The sequence below is a fragment of the Solea senegalensis genome, linkage group LG9, assembly GCF_019176455.1.
Source record: "Solea senegalensis isolate Sse05_10M linkage group LG9, IFAPA_SoseM_1, whole genome shotgun sequence".
Taxonomy (NCBI): Eukaryota; Metazoa; Chordata; class Actinopteri; order Pleuronectiformes; family Soleidae; genus Solea; species Solea senegalensis.
This window is the reverse complement of record NC_058029.1, coordinates 9,119,500-9,144,769: the sequence shown is the minus strand read 5'-3', so window position 1 is coordinate 9,144,769 and position 25,270 is coordinate 9,119,500. Positions and strand designations below refer to the sequence as shown.

Sequence of the window (25,270 nt, the reverse complement as noted above, 5' to 3'; positions counted from 1 at the left end):
CCTCTCCTCTCCTACGTCTGCCAGAGACTTTCCTCGAGGGAAATGAAGAGAAGGAAGAGAAAGAGACAGTTAAAGGACAAGTATTTTATTACTGTTTATTATTGTTGTCATCTGTTGCAAACCCTCCAGGGAGTTACAGCCTGTACGCGATACACTGTAGTTAGTACATGCATTTGCAATTATTTTTTGAGGGATTACCCCTTGAGATTTGCATGATGCCGTCTGTCACATTTGTGAGGTTTCTTTTGTTTTATTTAATATTTTTATTACTTTTCCTCCTGTGGACCTCCTGCTCCTCCTCTTCATGTGGACGCAGCACAGACTTGACCTACAAACACAACAGCACAGACAATGTATGTACACAAACATGTGAGCATGACAATTAAAAAAAAAAAGAAGGCGTTTTTAAGGCAGAAATATCTCGAGAGGGACGCGATAAGGATTTAAGGTTGGGTGTTTATTCCTGCCAGCGATGAAGGGAAAATCAGAAAAAGACTCCATGGAGATATAGTGCTTAACAAATGTATTAGACCACCAGCCAAAAGCCACAGCTGCCCTAAATTAACAGCATTGGTAATGATGAAAATCATGCTTCTGTAATGTTTCCGAAATAATATTTTTTTAATGTTGTTATCCATGAGTTTTCAAATTTACTGTTTTCCAAAAAAAACGGAAAAAGCACATTGTTATTTCTTGATTAAGATCAAATTATAGATTTTGACTTGCATTCCTGGACAGAAAAATTAGTTTTAGTGGTTGAATGTTAGGAATGTTTCAAACAAAACTAATAAGTTTGTTAAGCACTGTAGATTGTGTGTCTATTATGATGAGAGATGGATTTCAAAAATATATACATCTGTAAAAAAAACATGAAAATTATGTTTCGTTACACGATACAAACTCCAGTCAGGAATCAATAAAAGAAATGAACATAATATATCACACATGTATCAACATGAATGTACATTAAAAAAAAACAACAACATATTTTTCATGTTCTTGTTTCATTTTATGTAAAACAAAAAAAGACTGAAAAATGGTACACAGCAGATAATCTGTCATTATGTGGGCTTCAGTGCAGTCAGTCATTAGTAACTTCCTGTTTGTGATGGGATTCATCATGAAGACAATATGTGCAAGGAACCTATTGTTTTCCTTCAGATAATTAGTATTTTTATTATTCTGTGGCATTTTTGAGGGGTTTACATGCATAAAAACTCTGGAAACCGCCTCAGCTGGCCAAAATGCAATATTGTCATAGTCCTCGACCCGTGCGTTGCCCCAGGGCTCTATAGCGCCCCCCTAAGGCTTACCAAGTTGTACCAAATTTCACTAAACTTGGTGGGGACATGTTTGTAGCTTGATTTGATTGACAATACTTGTACATATTTGTTTTTCTTGTGCTTTTAGTCACTTGTCTTAAGCAGGCAGGCTCAGTTGAAAACAGGTGATTCTTGTACTTTGTTGCACCAATCGCAGTTTAGCAGCTGTTTCACACATGCATGTACATGTATATATGGTGCTGTATCATATCAGATGACATGGATGTGTATGTTCCAGCAGGATTTGGGGCAATGAAAGATCCCGTGGAGGTGCTTTTTTGGGGAAATTATGGATTTGGCTATATGGCTGACACATAATAGTAAGTCTTAAACTACTGTACATCTCATTCAAATATACAGTATCTAAAAACTGCTACATCAATCAATTAGATTCTAGTTGATTTAACCTCCCATTTTGGTCTGATCTACATTTTATGGGGGTTTAATAATCACACTTTGTTCACCACAGATCAGTGGGACGGGGGAGAAAACATGAGGCATAATTTGGCGGTAATGTCAGTACATTACATTACTTTATGACTATATCTGCATTTAAAACACGTGACATTTCTAAATATGGATCATATATGGTGAAACAAAGCCTTGCCTTGTGTGAAATGGGGGGAGTCGTCAACAAAATACAGCTTTTACTGTACACAAAAATAATGTATGTGGAAAAAAGAACTTAATTAAAACCCAGCAACACAAGGTCAGGGCAGGCCTTGTGTCTCCTGCAGCTCCAGTGCCTGAGGGAGTCAAGCACACACACACACACACACGCACATACACCAGTCCTTCTCTGCTCTTGTGCTTATTGACTTGAATGTGAGGTGGGGGTGGACCATGCTTCGCAGTGAGCAGACAGGAGGGAGGTCAGTCCGCCCGGACACTCTCGTTCGTGGCTCTTTTTCGTCTTTTTAAGTCTGCAGCCACAAATTAAAGGGTTGTTACAGAAAAATAATCTACAGTAGGCTGTTGTCTGCAGGAGCTGTACGCGACGACCAGGACACAGCGAAGACACCACACCGTCTACGACCAAGGTTCACGTCAGCCACTTTGACAGTTTCCTCTGACTCTGAAGTATACGGTACATGTACAGTTGTCGTCGTTGTCGTCATCATCGGGCGAGTCTCGTGATTGTGCGATTGGAGCTGAACGCGGCCAGAGTTTCAGATCTCATTGATGGTCCGTTCAGACGGCCGATACTCCTCCCTGCCTTTAGGGCTGGACATGTAGAAGGACTGGGTCTTGCGTTTCAAACGAGCCCTCTTGGTGGCCAGTGACAGGCTGTGCTTACTGGAGGCGATTATGTCAGAGATGAACTTCTTACAGTCCACGCACACCTCCATGGTGGCCCAGTCCTCCGTCAGCTCCGAGGGAAGCTCCAGTTCATCGTGAGACTTTAAAGAGCCATGTTTGGAAAACCTACGAGGACCAGAGTCAGAAAACACTTTATCGACAAATCTACAAATTCTCTTGACAACAGCGACTTCTTTGTCCAGAGCAGAACACAACATGATTCTCTTATACATCTGAATAACTATATTCGTGACTCTGCCTTACTTGGACATGGTCTTCTGGATGCTGTGACGCCGCGGATTACTGGAGGATTTGTCAGATTTCTCAGGTTTCTCAGCAGCTGCTGCTCCAGAAGCCTTCGTGACTTCTTCAGACACAGACGGTCCTGTCGTTGCCCTTTTGGCAGCAGGTGATGTCACCACGGCTTCTCTCTCCTCTGATGGTCCCGGCCCTCCGGCCACAGAGAGTCCTTGCCCTACGACAGTCATGGCATTTATCCTTTCTCTGGGGAGAGTGTTGGTTGAGCCGATGGAGTAGATGGGCAGACTGGAATAAGGTTTGGACGGCAGCCGCATCTGTCGGAGGGAGGAGGGAGGCATGAATGGAGGTGCTGAGAAACAAACCTGAGGCAAATTATACTCAATCTTATAACCTGTTATTCTCACGTCGGAGCTTAGAGAGAGTTATTCTGTCAGACTTACTTTTTTGCAACACTGTGAACACACAGGCCTGAAAGGAGAAGAGAGAGCATCAATAGGAGAACTTGCTGAGACAAATTAAACGGTTGAGAAAATGACTTGAGATGTTTTACTTTTTGCAAAACTGACAGATGTAGGACCAGGTGAAAAAGGAAAACCGTTTGGTTCGACAACAGAAACAAAGCTACAGGAAGAAAGAGAAAGAAGATTAGTAAATAGAAATGTCTTCTTCATCCAGCTGCTTGATAATCACAAAAGCAGATATAAACCATTACCTTTCCTTTCTTCATAGCATTGTAGACTTCTTTGTACTGCTGGAACTTCTCCAGCTCCGCCTTCACCAGCACCTGCCTGATGTGCATCACCTCCTCCACTGTCAGAGACAGACACTCCACAGGGAAGCAGAACTCCTCCTGCAACGTCAACAACATCACACACACACACACACACACACACACACACACAGACAGACAGACAGACAGCGTTTATCACTCAGTCCACAAGACTGTAGTGTTACTGCAGACAGAGGCTGTACAAAGACAGAAATTCACAGTCTGGAGATGATGGTGTTTGGTGTTTGGTGTTTATGTTATTATTATGCCTATGTTTGGTCTTTGTGAACAGAAACAATGTTTGGATGGGTTGTGGGAGTGTGAGAAAAAAAAAAAAAGTCTGATTCACCAGAGACTTTGAACTCTTTTTGGACGGAGGCAGAAACAGTCGAACATTGGTCGGGGTTTCCTTCTCGATGGAGTGTCTCCTCTGGGGGGTCTGACGCCTCTCAGGCTGAGGTGTAGAGGAGATGGGCAGGAACATGGGTGGAGCTGGAGACCAGAGACAGAAGAGATGTAGAAGGGAGCAAAGAAGGCAGCTGACCCGGTATGTTTTAGCCAAGTCAATCAGTCTTAGGTTGTATGGTTTGGATGATGAGATAAAGCCTGAAAATAATTCCTGACTCACTTTTCTTCCCCACTGTAGACTCGGGCGACGTGTCATCCATCAGAGATGTGGCCACACTGGAGCTGCTGACTGATATCCGCCCAAAAACCTCATCCTGAATATGCAGAAGACAAGCAGCGCATTCATTGCAGTTAATTTTCAGTCTTCGAGTACACAAACACAATGACACACAACACAAAAGGTCTTCATACTGACATCAGAGTCAGAGCTGTCCAGCTCGGCGAGGCTGGGAGCCTTCAGGAGCCGCTTCCTCTGCGGCACAGACTGAGATCCGCAGGGTTCTAGTCTGGGAGACGATGTTCCGTTGATCAGAGACAGAGAGCTGGACGTTCTTCTGCCCATGTACGGACTGAACTCATCTGTACAGAGCCACACGGGAGAGCGTTATTCAGGCATAAGGCGAGGGAGAAAAAACCCACTTGAGATGAATCTCAATTCTTCATACGATTCTTTGCAGCCTCTTAGTGTGTAATATTTTACAATCTATTTCGAATGCTGTGCCTCCCAACACAGGGGAAACAGGTTATTTTTAGATAATGGTACGAATGATGAAAAGATGCAATGAATCCTGTAACGTAGGACTGAAGTTTGAGATCCATCCCAAGGGGAAAGAGGGCAGAAAGGGGTGAGTTAAGTTTGGTCCGAGGGGGAGGCAAATGAGCTGGTGTTACACACAGAGCATGGAGGCCTTTTTAATGAAATACTTGGAACTCTGAACTCCCTAAAATAGGATTCTTTCCCATGACGACCTACATGTTTCATTAATGGGGGAGGCGGACTAAATCCTTAAAACCAAAATCCCCCAGTTTCACTGACAGGGTCATTGTGCGGTAAATCCATTCACGATAACAAACCACCTACCGAGCTCCCTGAATCTGGACTGTGATCTACGGTAGCCCATTGATGAAAGAAGTAATCAACCTGAAAGAGGGGGTTGTAGGGAGGGAGGGGGGGGCGGCAGTGGGAGATGGGCGACAAGCAAGTGCTGCAAAGGACTGACAAAGAGCCATGGCTGATACAGATCTGTGGGATCCTTTCAGTCTCTCCTCTTGTTTGTGGGAAAAGAAACCATGAGCTCACCGTCTCAACAGGACAACACTCTAACCTCTAAACTAGAACAGTGTCTCTGCCGTGTCAGCAGAATAGAGAGGAGAGGCTTTAAATTCAAATGAAAGGAAAACAAAGAGACTCAGTGCACCGTAGAATTAAAATATCCAAACAGAGGAAATATTAGTTTACAGCCGGGGGGGGCAGACAGACGTTGGGTTAAAGGTGAACAAGGCTGTCGTCAAACACAGCAGTGTTCATACTTTACCTATTCCTGTACGGAACAAATCCTGTGGCATACTGCGAGTTTTGCCAAAACCTAGAATGGGGACGGGGGGGGACACCTCCTTCATTAAGATTACAGCAAAAACATTCCACGATTCCCCCCCTGTACTAATCTGAATAGAACATTATGTACAAAGGAGCTCAGAGGTACACGCAGTACTTTCATGCCCGCTAATACCTCCATATGCTACATTATGCTAACGACCTGCTGGCTCTGATAATTACTGCACAGACATCTTATTATTAGTCATGTTCATTAAAGTATAGTTAAATGTACACACATACACACACACACACAAAAACATGAGTGAACAGTATGAATGAGTGAGTGTGAGGCGACACAGCAGGAGGTGTAATGAGAGACACAGGGCTGCAGTGCCAGGGTGAGCGGATTATTCTGCGTATCTGTATTATTCTGATCCCCTTTCCTCACCACCTTAGTCAAAACAGTCCTGTGAAGCGACTCAAATTCATTTAATGCAACAATTAATGAATGTACCTTTTATTAGTCACCGACTATAAATAAATCACATAAAAAAAGTTACTTCAAAGTGAAACTGAACATTCTTTTGTTCAGTTTGTTAATTAAAGGCCCACTGTGTAACATTTAGGTTATATGTTTTCTTATTTGCCAGACAAGTTTACAATCACCTGATTGTATGATTGAACCATTTATGATTGTATGATTGAACCCCACGGCGCATTAAAAGACCCTTTTGTCCAGAGTCGACGACTCTTGAAGACACAGTTACTCCTTCCCTCCGCTTTCCCTTTCCATTCTTCTACTCGAGATTCACATCAAAGCGGGACGGTGAGCACAGCGTAGGTGACACTTTTCCCAGAGAGTTTGTAGAGAACATTTGCCAACAGTTACATAAACCAGTCTCTTGTCTGTTTGTTTGGCAGGAGCAGATGGTGAAAGTGACAGCATGACTCAGCATCACCTCTACTGCTCTGTCATGAACATCGAAATGATCTCTAAATAAGAAATATTGAACAAAGCATTTTTTTGTACAACTGTAAATCAGAATAAAAATAAGAATAGCCTGAACTCAGCAGGAATAAAGCGGAGGACAGAAACTGTCTGTCTAGGTTTGAATCCTTATTCAGGTCTTTTCTGTGTGATGTTTACATTTTAAACACATGTGATACGCGTGTTTTCTGTAGATTTACGTGTAATTCTTTCAGCTGGGAAACATAAAAGCAGACCTGTACTCTTAAAAAACAACAAAACAATGAGTTTAAAGTTGCTAAAGACAGAGCAAATATTAAAAAGTGTTTCATTAATGCTGTCAATTTGTGTTTTATATCACCTCTTCAGGGCACTGTCAATGTAAATCTGTTTATCCAGCCTGTCTGTCAATGTGTCACTCATCAGTGTCCTCCTACTGACCTGTGTCTCACACTGACCATGTTTGACCTCCACAGACAACAGCCCACCATCACCAACCACTGAAGCATGACATGAGATGTGTGTGCAGTGTGTGTGTGTGTGTGTGTGTGTGTGTGTGTGTGTGTGCGAGAGAGAGCTGGGAGAGCAGATGAGCAGCCATTTTTTTTTGAAAAACAAAACAATGATTTAACAGCCAGGTAAGCAGCGAGGGGAAACTTTACCTGCCGTGTCAAAACTGAAAGACATGCTAAGTGGCCGAATTACTGCAAAGAGAAAGAGTTATAGCATTGCACGGTTATTGCTCCGACTGGGAGCTGCTGACAGTGAGAGATAGATTCAGAAAGAGTCACATGTTTTTTTTTTTTTATTGTGGTCAGTGTTAGTGGAATTGCAGACACTTAGCATCATTACTCATCATTGGCAGCTGTCGCTAAAATTGCAAACAAAACAGTGAAAGGAAGGCAGCATCAGCTACAACAGCAGAGAGGAGAGGTGCAAATTAAAGTAAATGAAGTAGAAGCATGTATTTGATGAAGCATTAGCTTCATACTCCAGTGTATAAAACACACCCGTGTGTGTGAATGTGTATGGTAGAGAGCACAGCGACAAGAGGTGGTGATGTTCCTTACCCAGCCTTCCCCTGCGAACCTCATCAGGTGACACTGGTCGCAGTTTCCTCTCTGCTTTGATTTCCTCCAGGATTCGCTCATGCAGAGTCGGAGGAGGCTGAGTCTGTGGCTTCAGCTTGCGAGCCGACACCTGGCGTGGAGGACGGTGGGTGTCAGACATGTGCAGAAACGAATATAATCATAAATAAAAAAGAAAGCGACATGTTTCAGAACTGGCCACAAAGTCTAATTATCATCTTAGGCTGTGCAAAAATGGTGTGTTTTATGATGTAATTGTATTATGTAATGAAGGAGTATGTTGGTCCTTTTTAAAATTGTTTTAGTTTCTTTTGCTGTATATACACATATAGACACCCTCACCACCACCACATTCTCATGTTGTATTATTCTCATTATTTTATTTTTTCATCTATTTGTAATGTAATATTTGTGCGTTGAGATCAGCTAATATTTACACTTGGTTAAAATATGTATACATTGAGTAACTGGAGGTAGCCTAGTGCTTGTGTTTCTGTGTTTTCAGAAGAACCTTAAATCCACGCACGCCTGGGAGTATTTCTTTGTGCTCAAGTGTGCAACAATACGTATCGTGTTTTATTCATGCTCTCTTTTTGTTTTTATTGGACCGAAATAAAGAATCTAAAGAGTCTAAATGCACTGCTTTTAGCTGAACTCACAGGATTGAGAGGCGGTCTGGATCTGATGAACTCCAGGATGACTTCATGAGCGCTCTTCTTTAATCTGGGTGGGATGTCTCCATTCACCTGAAAATGGAGCCGAACCAGTCAACAGTAGGACAGCCATTTCCACAGCACCAAGACACATACACACACACACGACTACACTACAATACAATACAATTTTGTCCATAATGATGTGATGATACAGTGATCCAGAGATGCTCTATGTGAATATTTTCTTGTTTCTTTGCTCCATGTAACAAAGAAATAATTAAAACAGAATCATTTTGAACATCATCATCATTTCTAGGTTTGGTAAACACAGATCAACAATTTTTGGATATTTATGGAGCAACAAGTACTCGATTAACTGAGAAAATAATTGACACATTAATCGATTATGCAACTAATCGTTGGTTGCAGCCCTGATAGGTCGTATATGTCATGATGTACTGACGAACAGATCAGGAAAAAAGATTTCATTACAGTATTACAGTATTGTTTTCAAAACTGACAACTGAGATCCAAGAACAATACCTTCCAAAGTCTTAACTTAGTGCACTTACAGTGTCTCTGCTCAAATACGACTATAGTTTTTACGTTGTTCATCTGACTGAGTGAAGATGGGGGACCAAAACTAAATGTTACTGCTCACACTACATCAGTAAAAACTGTGTTGGTGCTCTGTGTCGTCCAAACTGCACACTCACCATGACTTTACGCAGGTTGTAGCGCTTGGACCTGATGTCATCCATGAGCATCTCATAGGGAGTGAGCTGGTACTCAATAGGCAGAGGGTTATACTGACGCTCCTGCACCTTCTTCAGCATTACTCCGTCACGCAGATCCCTCATCACCTGAACCCAGAATCGAGCCTAAAGGAAAAAGCAAACAAAGTGTGTGTCATAGAGAGGACATAGAGAGCCTTTGAAAAATGAATTTAGCTACGTGACCTCTCTGTCCACACAGAATAAGGAGATGACTTTGATATGACTAAAAATGTGATTTTGAAATTAAGGTTATTATAATCTGGTTGAAGCTGGAGGTCAGGACTCTTGTTGCCTACCCAGTCAGAATTCTGCAACTCATTCAGGTCACGGCCGGTCCCGTCCGATGAATCTTCTTCCATTTTACGGAGGTTCTGGTGGAACGAGAGTGAGAGACTTAGGCTTGGATAAATATATCAAAATAATCAATCATCTGAAAGACAGACTGCGTGATACAGTATATGGGGACATAAAGAGTAAAAAACACAGGAAATAAATCCTGACTGTGGCCATCAAACTGTATAACTCCTCCATTTAACAGCATTCTGCAGAGTTTAACTGCTTTCAGAATGATAATGTTTTTACCAAGTACATTTTACTAACTTTTAATTTATCATATGTGTATATGTATATATATATATATATATATATATACTGTATATACATATATATTGTTTACAAGAAGCATGGGTCTATTTCTATCCCACATGTTGCTCTGTAATTATATTGTATTGTTTTTATTTACAATATTTGGTTCTTTTATTGACCACACAATTTCCTTGAAACTATTAAAGAATATATAGTGATTTTCTTTATTTATCAGTAATCTGTTGATGTAAACACCAGGTGAAACTGACAGATGAGGCGCTGTTGGAGGTGCAGCAAGTGTCAGTTGAATATAACTTCAACTTCCAACTAATTTCAACATAGTCACAGATTATACTTGACTGTCCCTCTTACACTTTATAACAACCTACAATGTTAAGATTAGGGTTAAATTAAGCATGAGTAGCCTTTTAGTTTTGATGATTATACTATACTATAGAGGAAAGGGCAGGGGTCAGCACATAGACTTGTGAGTTTCCCAGTTGAGAACAGACTAGGTCTCCAGTCTGTTTGAATGGAAGCCTATGGGGATATTCGCCTACTTCTTATTTGATTTATAATGTCAGGAAACATTTTCTTGATGGGTTTCTGGACTCAATCGCTAGTGTCAGGTACTGTTCAATAGAAAATACTGTCATTTTTGTAAATTATGTTCCCATTTAGAGGAAAATAGGCGCAAAAGCACAGCACACGAGTGAACGCCAGTGCGATTGACAGCTGGTATCGTGCAATAGGAGACTCTCTACCCCTTTCCATCTTTATGTCCTGAAAACTATAAAAAAGACTTGTGTTTCCTCCTTTGAAAATTAAACTCCACATCACCCTGCCCTCAAACAACCTGCCTCAGCTCCACTGTGGACCCACTGTAGCACTTATATAATATTATTCACAATACGACACATCATGCACTCCGCATGACGACACTCTAAACAGCAGTCCATTTTCACGAGTGCTTTATGGCTTGAAACGGCCAGTCAGATTAAACACTGCCAATCTCAAGAGAGATTAGTTCATCATCTGACTGATATGAGCAGCATCAAAGCTACAGATTTCCATTTCAAAAGGCCGACTGATGAGAGCGCTCTACAAGTAATGGATTTGCAGCATTTGAATTAAATGGTGTATATAATTAGGACAATTAACCTCATCCCATTAACAGCCTCGACACTTATTCGGCCACGTGTGTTATTCTTTTTCAGCTCTCAACAACACTTGTGCACCAGTAAACAGGAGCCACAGTTGAATCCGTGAGTCACAAACAATCACAACTGCTTTTCTGGAAATCTCGAATAGCAGGAAACACTTTAGAACACAGAGCATTTAGGCTGATGTTTTCCATTACTATGTTTAAATGTATAGGAAATACAGAGGCTACAAGAATGTGCAATACAGACTGTACTTTTTTCAGCACAAACTAGACAATCTGATTTTTTTTAAAAAGTATTAAATTAAGTAAAAAGAATTTAAAATGTTTTAAATGGGACTGAATTTCGCTTGGCTCGTTTTTATGAACAAAAATAAAACAAAAAACAATTTTGTGACTTCTGCACAATTATTGCTACTTTATATCACTGCTAAAAATTCAGTATAAAATGTATCACAAATTTGACAAAAAAAAAAAGCATTCTGTAAAGCCTGAAGATGTGACCTACAAGGACTGCTGTTCATTTTAATGCTCACAGTGCTTTTGTATCATGGTCTTTTTTAAAAATGTATTTTCAATTCAATAGTTTCAGTCCACATACATCCTCTAAAAGCAGTGACTTATGACACCAAACAAATGCCCTTTATTCAGTCAGATGCATCACATTCAGTAAAAATGCCAGCAGCAGCATTTAACAGGAAGGAACCCTGAGGTGTAACACACAAGTACGCACACACCAGTTGTATGTTCCAACCACAACTCAATGTTCCTTAATGTTCCTGATTAAAAATAAAATCCCAAATCATCCCAATTCCTGCACACAGGAATCCTGGAACCCTTTGAACAGATTGTGCGAGGACAGCCTGGTAGTTGAGAGACGTCACAGCTTATTTCACCTTTGCGATCAGTTACCTGTGTATGAATGCAGATAAGTTAATAAGTATGTAGCTGATGCTTGTCAGGTGTAATATGTGACCATTGTCCTGTGGGTGACCAGAGTCTGCTCAGACACGACTGGTCAATACAGAAATGGAAACTAGAAGCTCCCTAATAATTCTGTCCGTCGCTTACAGATTTATTAACATGCAGAAAGTGAAAATGAGTTGATGCTTATGTGATGAAAGAATCCGCACCAGCAAATACAATAAGTCCAAAAGTTAAACTTATCCAGTCTTAACTGACTGCGAATGAAGTCTGGGAGTGAGTTGGTGATCTACAAGGTAAATATTTCACTTGACCTGACTTTTTCTGTCTGTGAATATGGATGAGAAATGTGAGCTGAGTCTGAAGGTCCGTCCACTTTCCCCCCGACATGATAAAATCAATGAGTGATGCATTGAAACGACCACACTGTGGTCTGAGTGACAGCTCTGAGTCACAGAGTCACTGGCTGTGATGTCACAGCACGAGTAATACGAGACGTGCATGTCTTTATGCAGGGTCATGCTTTTCTGAGTGTGCTCTGTCACACAGGAAACACGGCTGTTTTCTGACCACTGCTATGACCACAGCCATTTCATGCTACTATCCAGTGATGCAGGCTCATCGCTGCTGACACGTGGACACGCGGCTCATTCAGAGACTGAGACTCTGCTGGTTTTCTCACTTTAACTTTTAAAACACAAGGCAGAGAGAAACCTGAATTGATGAAGAACTTAGAATTACTATATTCACTTAGATGAGCATGATTAAAATCATGAAATTCAATGTATACAAGCACTTGTATTCAATGTATACAAGTGCTTTATAACAATATTTTAAACATTCTTTTTTTTGGAATTAAACCAGCAGTTCAACCTTGAATTCATTATCCTGTTACAAGGCGACACAAAAGATCATTGATCATAATGTTATTTATTTATAACATTATGATCTATTTATTTTTATCTATTCTATGATTTATTTAAGGGGAGCCCCACATGCAGTAAGTAGGGCAGGGAAATTGTTGATTCTTAAGTCTTATTCACAATAGAACTGATTTTATTTTATATAAATTGTGTTTATCTAATTGTGAATCTTTTTGACTGTAATTGTGATTGTGACATGATTCACGATATGAGAGGGAATGGTAATTTTTACATAATTTTTCATTTGAATAACATATTTATTATGATTACTGTGTGGTATTTGTGCAGATCTTTGAGAAACAAAGACGACGTTTTCTTCAGTCTGTAGCATATGATGTTGATTTGACACATCATTGCTTTAAGAGATAATTGCGCCTCCTTGCGATGTCATCAGACAAATCCATCAAATTTGGATTAATTGTTCAGCTCTAATCCACGTTAGTCAAATATTTTCTGTCTTTCTGTCCTGAGCAACTCTTGTCAAACAAGCCACTGTCAAATAAGACAGACATACTTGTTTCATACGTCGTCTGACTCTTTCTTTCACTTCATTTATATTAACCTTAAATGTTATGATGGAATTATTGAACAATTTAAATAAAAAAAAACATCCTGATGTTTCTATTATCTGCTCTATAACGTGTGACTAAACATAAATCATATGTATGTGTGAAAAATGAACCCACAGCTGTGATGATGATGATGATAAACACCCACCTCTTTGGCACTCCTGATCTTCTCCAGGAAAGTGTTCAACTCTCTGGTTTCTGTGTACAGAGCCCGACACACTGCCTGGTAGTGACTGGGGGCGTCTGACAGACTGGGCAGATGTGCAGTACACAGCTACAGGGGAGCGGACGTTAAACACAGAGACAGACGTTTTCAGCACAAAGCTCACAGCTGCATTTCTTACAAACACGACACAGGAGTAGCAGCAAAGTGCTATGCCGTGCATTTAAACCACTGGTTATATTCATACTGTTTTGATCGGACACACGGCATACATACTGCCATACTCCGTCTAAGAATAGCAGTAGTATAACACTGCTTTTAAATAGGACTCATTGACTTACTACAAGTTCTGACACAGCACAACATGCTCGGTGTTTAAATTGTAAAGTTGTGAGAATACAAGGAAAAAGACAGGAAACTTTAGTCCAAACACTAAATGATGACTAAAACTACAACATACAGTGCTTAAGAAAAAGAGCTGAAACAATCGATTAATCGATTATTAATCGACAACTATTTTGATAATCGATTAATCGGTTTGAAGCTTTTTTCACGATTAAAACAAGATTTGTGATTGTTTAAGCTTCTTAAATGTGAGTATTTTTTCATTTCTTTGCTCTGGATAACAAAGAAATCATAAGTTAAAAGTTAATGATTTTTGTTTGTGAACGTCATCCAGGTTTGACGAACACCAATCCGATTTTTTAAGGTTTTCTGATATTTTATGGGCTAATCGATTATTTGAGAAAAGAATCAAATATTAATCGATTATGAAAATAATCGTTAGTTGCAGCTCTATTAAGAAATGTATTCTGTATTTGGTGATTGGCCTAATCCCCAAACGCTGTGGTAGTAGAGTAGTGCAGTGAGTTTATCACTGAAAACAGCTGCGGGAAAACATGTTAATGAAAGCAGTTAGAGTAAAACAAAAGCCGCAGAGAGAACAAGCACGGCCCGCTTCCACTCTGCACCTACCTTCAGGATATCTCTGTAACCGTGGCCATCGTAGAGGTTTTCGGGGTCGTCCTCCACCTCATCCTCTTCCTCTGTGGCCTCGTAGCCTTCGTCGGGACAAGCGTCCCTTGCGGCCTCGGTCATGTTAGTCATGAGGTCAATGAGGTGCTCCAGAGGAGGACTGAGCTCCCTCTCCTCATTCTCCTTCAGCCCGAAGTCCAGGGCCTTGTAGATCATGATGCCCAAAGACTCAATCACCTGAAACAGGCAAGCAAAGAACATCTTCACATGATCTGTACTCGAGGTTGTATGGACAAGCAGTTCAGTTTTAGTTTGTTAGTATGTCATAATTTAAGCAGGTGTCACCCTCGTTTATTAGTAAAAGTTGATCTGTGTACACTGAGCTACTTCCATCTCCACCTTTTCTCCAAAATCTTCTTACTTTCACCACAACCAGCTGATGCAGACGGTGCACATCTATGAGTCTGGTTCTACCAGAGACTCCTGGTAGAATCAGGTGGGTTTTTTTCCCCACTGATACCAAGTGTTCATTCACTCTGTGACCTGTGAACTCTATAATACTGTAAAAAAATAAGCCTAAGCCTTACTATGTAAAGTGATTTGAAAAAAAGAAGGTCCCATAAAACTTTTAGCTTAGTTTTATTCTGAATATGTCTTTATTGGCATATATGTATTTTGTACTGCACTTTGGTCCACCACATGGTTTTAAAATGTGCTTTACAAATAAGATTGGATTGTCACTGGATATGGCTTCAGTAACATTGGAAGCCCATGTGGGCAAACATGAGTGAGGCCACCATGGAAACCAGGGACAAACACGCTTGAGACCCATATTGTCATTCTGAATATAACCCTTATGAGCACTTACAAGAATGTAGAAAACCAACTATTAACGTCTGACCTATACTTTGTATCTATTTGCTACTTAATATTTAGTTACTTTCACTTAAATTTCCAACTTCAAATCATCAATCAATTATAAACAACTTATTATGTTTAAGTGTAGCCTACTGTATATCTGAGCCATCTACTGCTGTATAACATTTTACATTCTCCTAAAAATTACATTCACACATCTGGAGCACATTCTTAATTATGTTTAGATGTTTTAAGAGGAACCAAATTAATGAAAACAAATGATGTGACACATAATAACATGGCAGTGTCTCACAGACCAGACTTTTCTCAACTTGTCTCAAAAATTAGCAACAGATAGTGGTAGATGGAGAAAAAAAACACTGGCTATGGAAAGAGTGTTCATTGCTTTTTTAACCGTTTCAGCTGGGTTTAAAGATCCCAGGTACACCAGCTCAGTTTCACGTTCCTCAAAACTCAACTGTATTCTTAACAACATTTCAAACGAAATGTGAGGACGAATGGTTGGCAGCGTTTGTCCTCCCTGTCGTCTAATGTAGGCTGGGATCGGCCCTTTGTCAACGTGTTGGTGATACGGTTATATCAAACAGCCTATTTGTCCTGTCTGACTGTCCAGCAGTTTATGTAACGACATTCCCGTTAAGACACACCTCCGCGTGGTGAATTGATTCACTGTGTCAAAGGAAAAAGTGTGGGTTATTTCCTCTCAGGCACAAAGAATCACTGAGGAAATTCCTCTGTCTGATTCTTAAGCCTGACTCCACTGCGGTGACCTCTGACTGTCATATGACTGAGCAGAGCACGGCTGCTTTGGTTTTGCAGACTCGTAAAACCCCACATGACTTCACATACAGGAAAGAGAGAACCAAAAGCACGTAGATTTATTTCTCAACCTCCGCTTAAGCTCTGCGCTAATGGTAACAGTTAATGAGCATCCAATCGGCTGGAACTCCTCCCACCAAACATTCCATTCCAAGCATTGTCCGTTTACATTAAACACCAGGGTGTTAAAACTCTTAATCCCTTTCCAAACCTCAAAGTAATTCAGAGAGCATGTCCAGTTAAACTCTGACTGAGGGGGAATGTGATGAAGCATAACCAAACAGATTTCAGAAACACACGTTTCCTATGAGACAAAAAAAAGAGGGGAGTATGCAAAGCTGCAAAAAACCAACATCAGTGAACTCCGGTGAATACAGCAGCAGCGGTTAGTGCACACAGAGCATGAAGCTGTAGCTGTAGCTGTGCCTGGAGGAACTCGGTTCATTGGCTTTGGGGAAAACAAGCATCATCTGACATTCACAGTCGCATCACTTCATGCTCTCCGGAACCCAGTGCAGATAATGTGTCGGCGATGACTGCACATGTGTTCCGGATGTTTCCTGGATTCCAAGTTTCCTCAGCAATTCTTTAACGTCCAGTTTTTGTGAGAACTCATTTCTAGTGTAAAGCTGCTTAGGAGAGATTTGTCCACACAGTTGTTGCATTCGCTGCCTCGACAGCCGACACAACTGTGTTATTTTTTTTCCATCTGCTATCTATTATGCAGAAATCCATCCCTGGAAAATGATTGCACACTGAGTCTAATACACTGGGAACAGATCATCAGCCAGTATGTAATATCACACTTTAACATACATAACATAAACCTTTGTCGGAGTGACGCAGGAGAGTTACCAGCACCCTCTAAAGAGTTCCGCCTGCGTAACCTCTTTTCATGAGCTAAACAGCAGCTGACGGCGACATTTTCAAGCAGTCACTCAGAGAAGTCAGCTGGTTGTTCTGGGGCTGGTAATAAATGAGGGAGGAGAAGATGAGATGCTGAGACTGATGTAAGGAAAGTAATCTCAACATAAAGTATCTGCAGACAACAAATAAAGACATGTTTGTTTTTGAGCAAATAAAGGACGGAGTTTGATGGATTTTTTATGGCTATAGCCTAAAGAGGAAATAATTACATTTTAGTGGTGATTTGAAATCAGAGGTAAGGGAGTGTATTTACACTGTGGAAAACTGTGCTTGCTCAAGTTTCATTATGGGTATTTATGTTGAGTTGGGCAATGGGGAGTGTGGTACCAGTACGTGGTGCAAGTTTTATGTGTTGGTGTGTTTCTTGGTGAACAGTGGAACAAAGTAACCTCTCATTGAAACACTTGAAAATTGAAAATGTCAATCCTAGAGGATGAGGATTTCAACCTTACTTGTTATACCCTCTAATATTTGAGGGTATAATAATTTCCCTTTTGTTACATTTTTCAAAACGTTTTATTTTCATGTAAAAAAATCAAGGTATATATATGATTCCTTGCTTGTCTATGGTAAAATAAATAAATCCAAGAATAATAAGAATAAGAGTATACAAGAGAAACACAATTAAGGTGAAAGGAACACAGCTGATTGATTTCAACAACTTTCCCACATTAGTTTTTGAAATATTGCCGACAGACGCAGGAGAAGACTGAGCCGTATGACCGTACTTTTTGCCTTTCGGAACTGCACTGAAGTTTCAGATATCGCAGGCCTCGGCTGATTGGTCAAATTTCACGATAACGCTTTCTGGATCTCTGCTGATTGGGTGGGTGAAATCCATGTGTTTCTAAGATTGTATGTCTGGATGTACATCAGATGTCTGCAGAAGTTACCAAATATAGTTCTTTGCCCAGTAAAGGGTTAAAATCATATCATGACTATATTGTGATGGTATAAAACACTACTCTGCATTAGATTTGACAATTACTATTACTGGAATTTACCTTGGTGGTTTCTGGAAGTGAAACCAATTGTCTACTAGAAAACAAATTACACATGTTAAAGACAGGAATCTAAGATTAATCAGTGATCTGCAGCAGCCACTTTTCAGGATTAACACATCATAAACCAGCAGCTTATGACAGTTTCACCAACAGCACTATCTGATACTTGCTGCACTTTTATTAATCTAGCGACGTGCTAATCTAGATGTTATCGCGGTCATTATTGTTCGCTAATGTACCCGTGCAAGGGTAATGTTTTTAAAAAAGAAGTAATGCCATTACGGGTGGTTAAGTGTCCTATTACCTTTGTACAAACATGTATTTCTATCTCTAATTGAATGACTGGCTCCATTCCAGGCTTTTCTCTGAGGTTCCTGAGGCAAGTCAACAAAAACATTGCAAAATGGGATAATGTTGCATAACCGATTACACCCATGTTTACTATTACTATAAATACTTGACAATTAGATTGCACAGTAGCAACATGCAGTCAACACAGGGAGCAAAACTTCCACATAATTTATGTAAATAAAGGTCTCATAATGTGCACAAGTTTCCTTCAAAGAGATTCATTTATTGCTTTGATTTCCTACCAAACCCATAGCATTGTCTTGTCTGTGATAATTATATATATCAATGTAATTATGGTGACATAATAGCATCAGAATCAGTGACCACAGATAGTGACGAAAGAGGAATGAAAACAGAATTTACTCACCTCTGTTGTTGTGCAAGGGCTGCATGTATCTGCAGGGAAACAAGAAAAATATGTGTTATTATGTTTCATGGGGGAATATTTCACAACGGCTCGGGCAAGATGGAGGCAGATGATCCACTGTGGTGACTCCTAAAAGGAGTAAAGGAAGGAAATATTTGGTTATACTAGTCAGCCAGTGTGCTGTCTTTTGTTTTTGCATTTAATTGTGTGTATTGGTCACAAATGGATCAAGATTACTCAGTCATTCGCTGCACATTCTGCCACCAAAGCTCTTTGTGGACATCATCAAACGAGGTCTTCTGTTATTGATTTGAGTCAGAGACCCGTTGTGGCAGAAGTTACATACTTTGTGTTCAAGATAGCCAGACTGGGTTTGATTTAAAAAAGAAGAAAAAAAAAAGAACTGTTCTAAATCTCTGAGGTTATGAAGCGTGGGACCTATGATCGCAAACCTCCTTCCAAGAAGCCACGATGCGTAAATGTAGACCTACTTTAATGTTCCCCGAGGCGACATCCGCCCAGCTTTGACATCATGAACAGTCCACTGACATATGAGCCGCTCAACAAAAGGCCGCTCTGTTTTGTAAAACGCAGTACACCACAGCAGCATCACAACAGCTCTGACATCACCTCATGATTGGACAAGAATGCAGTGTCGCACAGCAGTCGCGTGGTGCGTGTATGTCCATGTGACCTTCAAAAACAGATACAATGATCAAGTGATTATAAAGTCCAGAGAATGTTTACAACTTTTAACTTTTAACGTTTACCTTTCCAGGTATGTTAGTCTGACTAAGAGTAGCTCGATTTTATTCAGACTAATAGGTTTACATGACATAAAAAAAACTGAATTAATGTCTTAGTCTGTCTAAAATCTGACTTTTTATTTGCTGACAACGTATCAGTACTACATATAACCACACTTCAAAAACTCCAAACTTTCCCTTTAAAAAACCTTTTACTGTTTATATAAACCAGAATCTAGTCTCAACTGTGAGGCAGTAATTCTTCTATGAACACCCTGAGGATAAACTCTTTATTCTAAGAAGTTTAATCTTGAACTATTTGGACACACATTCATCATTGAGATGACATCAGTACTTTTGGCATCAAGATGAGAGAAACTGTGCACGACATGATGAGCCAAGCTAGAGCAGCCAATTACCAAGTAAAAACTAAACACATTTGTATTATTACACTTGTAAATAGTACTTAGAAAGCACAGTGGACCAAAAAAATAGGAACCTTTGACAAATGCTTATGCATAATCCACATGCCAACTGTCTCAGTACATGCCTCTACCTTATAAATCACCCCATGAGTGATTCAACATGGAATATCAGTAGAAAACCACTGTATAATTTGCATTAAAATATCAAAAAGAAAATACAAATAACAAATATTTACAAATTGTGTCGGCAAAAATATGTTTGTTTTTGCCCTGATGCACATTATCTGTTTCCATTTTGCATGATGTGACGTTACACAATGAGCAACGGGGGAACAGAAGCGCAGGCTCCCCCCCTCCAATGGTTGCTTCCAAGCTCATGCTAAAAATAGCCCATTCATTCTTTAAGTGTAGGCCCACCATCCAAACCAGCACCATCATCACAGCTCTGTCTTTCACAAGACTGCTCATAAAATTTGATGAGACAAAGAATGTGGTGCATTTATTAGCTCAAAAGAGATAATATTGACAGTTATTCGTATACAGCAGAGGACTCAAACTCGTGGCCCACGGGCCACATGCGGCCCTCCAATTGATTTCATGGCCCACTTAACCTTCTCTTCCGCAGAAGAGACACAGCTGCACGGGAGGTCATATTTTTATAATAAGATATTTGGCTATAATACTCACATTATTCAATGTATAGTACTCAACATTAAATATGAGCTTGTTTAACTTTTCAATTACACTTGTCTCCATGTAATTAAAATATAATTTACTACAAAATAAAAAGGCTGGGATTAGTTATAGAAAGCTATAAAGCTCTAAAGAAGACAGAGGTCTGAATCTAGTGAACCTGCAAGATTACTACTGCGCAGGCTAGATTAAAACAATACTGTTGAGGATTTAAGGATGTACAGATACAATAAGGGTGAGATTAGATTAGTATACATGTCCAGTACCTTTAAGTTCCCTGCCATTCATGAATGAGAAAGAATGGAAAAGAAAACATTGAAGAAAACATTGAAAATATGGTTGAATATTTAGAGTTAAAACTGTCAATATCGAGAGCTACATATTTTTAAGATATTGAGGGACAAGGGAAAATACCTTTACGTTGTACGTTGTTTAAATTGTGATGGTATCCTGTGTAGTCATGCTTCATCTACTTTGAACTCTACAACAGTAAATATTGAACTAAAACTTGACCCAAATGGTTCAGCCCTACTCAGCAGAATTCTGCAGTTTAGCCGTGTTAACAGCCCGTCCCTCAGGTCCTCAGGTAGCTCATCACACTCACAGACAAATAGATAGAGGCGTTAAGTTTGTCTGCTCTAAACTCCATGGCCAAATGGGATTACAGGAGACAATGAGCAGTCTGGGCTTTGGTCTGAAGAGACAACATAATGTGTTTGATGTAAGTGGGTGTTATCATTCATTCACAAGTATGGATGCTATGTTTTGGTTACCACTGACCCGCTGTGATGTTCCCCTATATAAGAGATAGATAAGTGCAATAAAGTCGCCGTGAATGTGCTGCACAGCCACACGGAGACACCCTAAGGGGACATTTTCAGAATGTTGTAGTGATATCTGAGATATTTTCAGCCTCGCAACACAGACATGGCCCCACCTCTTCCTCACCTCCCCTTGTTGTCATAGCACCTCATTAATTATCGCTGTACTCAACAGGGGTTCCTGTGTCACATGTGGTTTAAGGGATGGTTCTGGTTTAATTTTCATCAGTGTATTATATACAGTAGACAGAAGAGGGAGATGGGAAGACCAGAACACTATTTATGCATGCGTCTTGATGCGAATAAGGACAGGCAGCAAAGAAAATGTGTTGTAGAACCATGGTTCCCAACCTGAAGTCCACCTTTAAATTTATTACGTTACTTATCACCAACACCTCTGTGACCTCTGAACTTCTGCGACTATTACTGTTAGAGGCAAGATCATGTTCCCATTATCTGAGAAACGTAAAAGTACCAAAGGCTCACCGATATAAAAAAAAAACAAGGCATACCTTGGTTTTGATTTAATGGAAGCACAGGACAGTTTTTATCTATAAATAGTGCACTGTGAGAATAGGAACACAAATCTACAACTGCTGTTTATTTTTGTACATAATCTTTTTACTTTATTCTTTTTTATGCGTGTGCCCTGGACAGGGGTTTGGGTCAGGGATCCTGGTTTGTCCTGGAGACAAACAAAGGGGGCTTCAAGAAAAAAAGGTTGAGAACCACTGTTGACGAAGACTCAAAAATCAATAAAAATCTAACTATCCATCATGCTGTCAGACAGCCCTTTGCAGGAGGGCTGAACGATGTGGAATAACTATCTAATTGCAATTGCTATCGCAATATGTTATGTAATTTATTTAAAATGATTACTGTATGATACTTTGGCAGATCTGTGATTTTTTTCAGTTAGACCTTTTCTACTCAAAACGATGCATAAATTGTATTCTAGTTCTTCCAACAATGAGTTACACAAGTAATTCATGCACCTCTACTGTAAACAAAAAAAAACTTAACTAACCCTTTAAGAACATCTAAATGAGGCCACGCAGGTACAGGGAATATGTTAGACTGAGACAATAGACCATGAAAACTTATTAAAACTGAAGATCAGTCCGTCTGTCTTTGCTCAAATACACAGCAATCTGCTGTCACTTTGACTCAATCCCAGCCCACATTTCAGCTTGTAGTCACATGCTCTAATCAAACGCAGCAGAATAAATTCACACACTAATCTGATGTGAGGAAGGCTTTTAGTCTAAGAGGTGAAACCACATGATGGTCACCGCACACGTGGCTTCAGTGTTCTGTGTTCTGTGGAGGCAGAAAGTTTAGGCCAGTTAGAGATTATAAATTATGTGTACCAGGACGTTAACGGCAGCCTGCAGATTACAGAATAATTCTAATGTGTGAAAAAAGTAGTAGTACTCAAGTCACTGAAGAAGAGCGTGTGTGAGCCTATTCATATAATATCATACAAAGTGCCTTAGAACGTCTTCAGTCAGACATAAAAACCCATGTTTGCTGCCTTAAGTTGTCTTTAATAATCAGCTCATGTGTGAGATATGTACTATTAATATTTATTGTGCATCATTTCAATTTTAAGAATCACTGCTTCTTCTTTGAGCCTAACATATGGTAGTAGTAATTTGACGGTCCTTTACTACCCAAACCAGGCTGTCCATGACAACAGCAGTGTTTGTCATTTTATTTTTCAAACTAAACATTTAGTTTAAAAGTTCACTGTCAATTCAAGCAACAGAATCTATTTGAATCAGTTCATATTTTTTTCAGTATAAAAGCTCTGAATTTTTTTTTAGTGAGAAGTTAAGCAAATAATTTCAGATCAGATTTGTTAAATCATCTGCCGGGGCCAGATACTGGTGCTGGTGGGCCAGTTTTGGCCCACGGGCCACTAATTGCTGACCATTGCTTTGACATATAATTCACTACTATTATTGTCATCAATATTATTATTGTTATTGCACTATGTATTGTAATATTCCTGTTTTATTCATATTGAGACGTGCACACGAGTGTCGTCTTTGTGTTGGTTTTCATAATATATGTATTAAATACTATTGTACACAAAGACAATAACAAGTGCTCAGTGATGGCCTGGTCTTGGTGTGTGTAGCTTTAGGAGACAACATGATATTTTACCTTCACATGTCTGCTGTTCCACCCTCACAGATCCATCCCTCTGTATCCGAACATCCCCGGGTCCAGATATCCTCCTCACAGCCGCTGATGATGATGATGCTGCTCCGGCAGCGGAGGTGGATGTGGAGGCGGAGGAGCTTCTCCTGCTCCGGTCTCCCCTCGCCAGCGTCCTACAGCATTGATAACACACCGCCCATGCCTGCTCCTCGTTGATGGGCTGGTTGTAAAGCCTCAGTATCTCCTCCAAAGACAGGCCCTCGTCTCCCGCCTCCTCCGCCGAGCTCATCGCACGCTGATGCGGCTTTTGCTGCTTCTCATCCCGGCGGTTCGCCGCTGCTGCAGCAGCGTCCGTCAGCACTGCTTGGTTCCCGCATCGCTGCTCGGCCATCCTTTCATTATCTCAGCGCAGGAGGCCCGATGACGAAAACACGAGACACAGGCCGGTGTGTGAGAGGAGACGTGGAGGCATCGATGCCCTCCTCACTCCTCTCCTCCTGCTCTCTCCGGGCAGCAGGAGCAGCTGAAGCGGCTCAAAGACACACCCACACCCGCCTGTGACGCCTCCCTCGTCCAGGTGTCGCTGTGTGTGTGTAGCCTGTGAGCAGAGTGTCTTACATCCGATCTCAACACAGCAAGAGAAGCTGCCGTCACATGATCTCCCTCTCGTTCCACAACATGTGACCCGCGGGCCAAAACTGGCACGCCAGCATCAGTATCTGGCCCCGGCAGATTAATTAATCATTAAATAAACATTATTGTTAGCTAAAGGCAGAAAAATTGGCTTTTTGTTTCTGACTGACGACGTTTTAAGACTCTGTCTGATGAAGATATGATGTTTTGGCCCAAATATTCAATTGTTAACAAAAACTTGCTTGATCCCTGCCCTATACCTGTTACTCTAACCTTAACTGTCACAACTGAATCCTTAGACCAGGTCTTATAAACCCCGAAAGCCCTGTAAAATTGTGCCCAAACTTATTTTTAAAGGGCCAGATTTGATAATGTGAAGATTCCCAGGGTCCCAACAGTCCCTCCGGAGATGCTTTAGCATTAAATGTTATATATATAATAAATTATATAATAATGGTATTTTCCTTGTCACAATTATAATTTTTCAATGGCAGTGTAATCAAATCTAAGCCACGCAGGAGTGAACAAATGGAAAAATTCTGCCTTTCTTTCATATCTGGAGTCAGATAATATAATAATGTATGTTATGAACGCATGAATCTGTCTGTCATGGCTGGGTTGCGAACATTAGTAAACCGAAGTCGTGCAAAATCTGACCGAGGGCCATGATTGGACCGTGGGCCAGACTTTGGACACACCTGCTCTGTGGTTTCTACGTTTTTTGGTCGTCACAAAGATACACGTACAACACACACACATTTGCACAGTTATTGTTGTGAAGACTGAATTGTCTTCCATTCATTTAAACAGCCTAACCAAAGCCTTATCACTCATATTAACCATAACCAAGTAATAACTAACACGAACCCCACAATCCACATTGTGTCCCCACTTTGGTCCCCACAAGGCAGAGAAACACATGTAACATTATTAAATAATGATGAAAGAACCTGAATATCCCTGAAGGTGCAGGGCTGATGCCCTCTGCTGTTGGAACACAAACATGCAGCTGATGTCCTCCGTGTTGGAGCCTGAGTCTTTGTTTTGCAGCTCTG

General features: G+C 40.4%; 1 protein-coding gene across 2 annotated transcripts; it reads right to left on the bottom strand.

The window, feature by feature from the left end:
- Window positions 1-436: 436 nt before the first annotated feature.
- On the bottom strand, window positions 437-24,668 carry spire1b (spire-type actin nucleation factor 1b). 2 transcript variants are annotated; one of them, XM_044033705.1, is made up of 17 exons: window positions 23,586-24,668; window positions 18,732-18,760; window positions 14,385-14,621; window positions 13,395-13,520; window positions 9,380-9,454; window positions 9,024-9,188; window positions 8,311-8,397; window positions 7,634-7,763; window positions 7,226-7,267; window positions 4,475-4,638; window positions 4,280-4,373; window positions 4,001-4,143; window positions 3,595-3,732; window positions 3,433-3,503; window positions 3,323-3,350; window positions 2,886-3,196; window positions 437-2,747 (listed from the first exon to the last, which is right to left on the bottom strand). In XM_044033705.1, the coding sequence occupies exons 1-17, from the start codon at window positions 23,971-23,973 to the stop codon at window positions 2,492-2,494; spliced, it is 2,484 nt and encodes an 827-aa protein (XP_043889640.1). In that variant the 5' UTR covers window positions 23,974-24,668; the 3' UTR covers window positions 437-2,491. The 2 variants fall into 2 exon arrangements, with proteins under 2 accessions (XP_043889640.1, XP_043889641.1); XM_044033706.1 differs by lacking the exon at window positions 7,226-7,267 and having other exon boundaries at window positions 23,586-24,664.
- Window positions 24,669-25,270: the final 602 nt, after the last annotated feature.

Coding starts and splice junctions, on each gene's coding strand:
- spire1b (XM_044033705.1), bottom strand. CDS start 23,973: ATGGCCGAGCAGCGATGCGGGAACCAAGCAGTGCTGACGGACGCTGCT. Junction 8,398..9,023: donor ACAACCTGCGTAAAGTCATG/GTGAGTGTGCAG, acceptor CTCCATTTTCAG/GTGAATGGAGACATCCCACC. Junction 3,733..4,000: donor AAAAGAGTTCAAAGTCTCTG/GTGAATCAGACT, acceptor TTGACGTTGCAG/GAGGAGTTCTGCTTCCCTGT.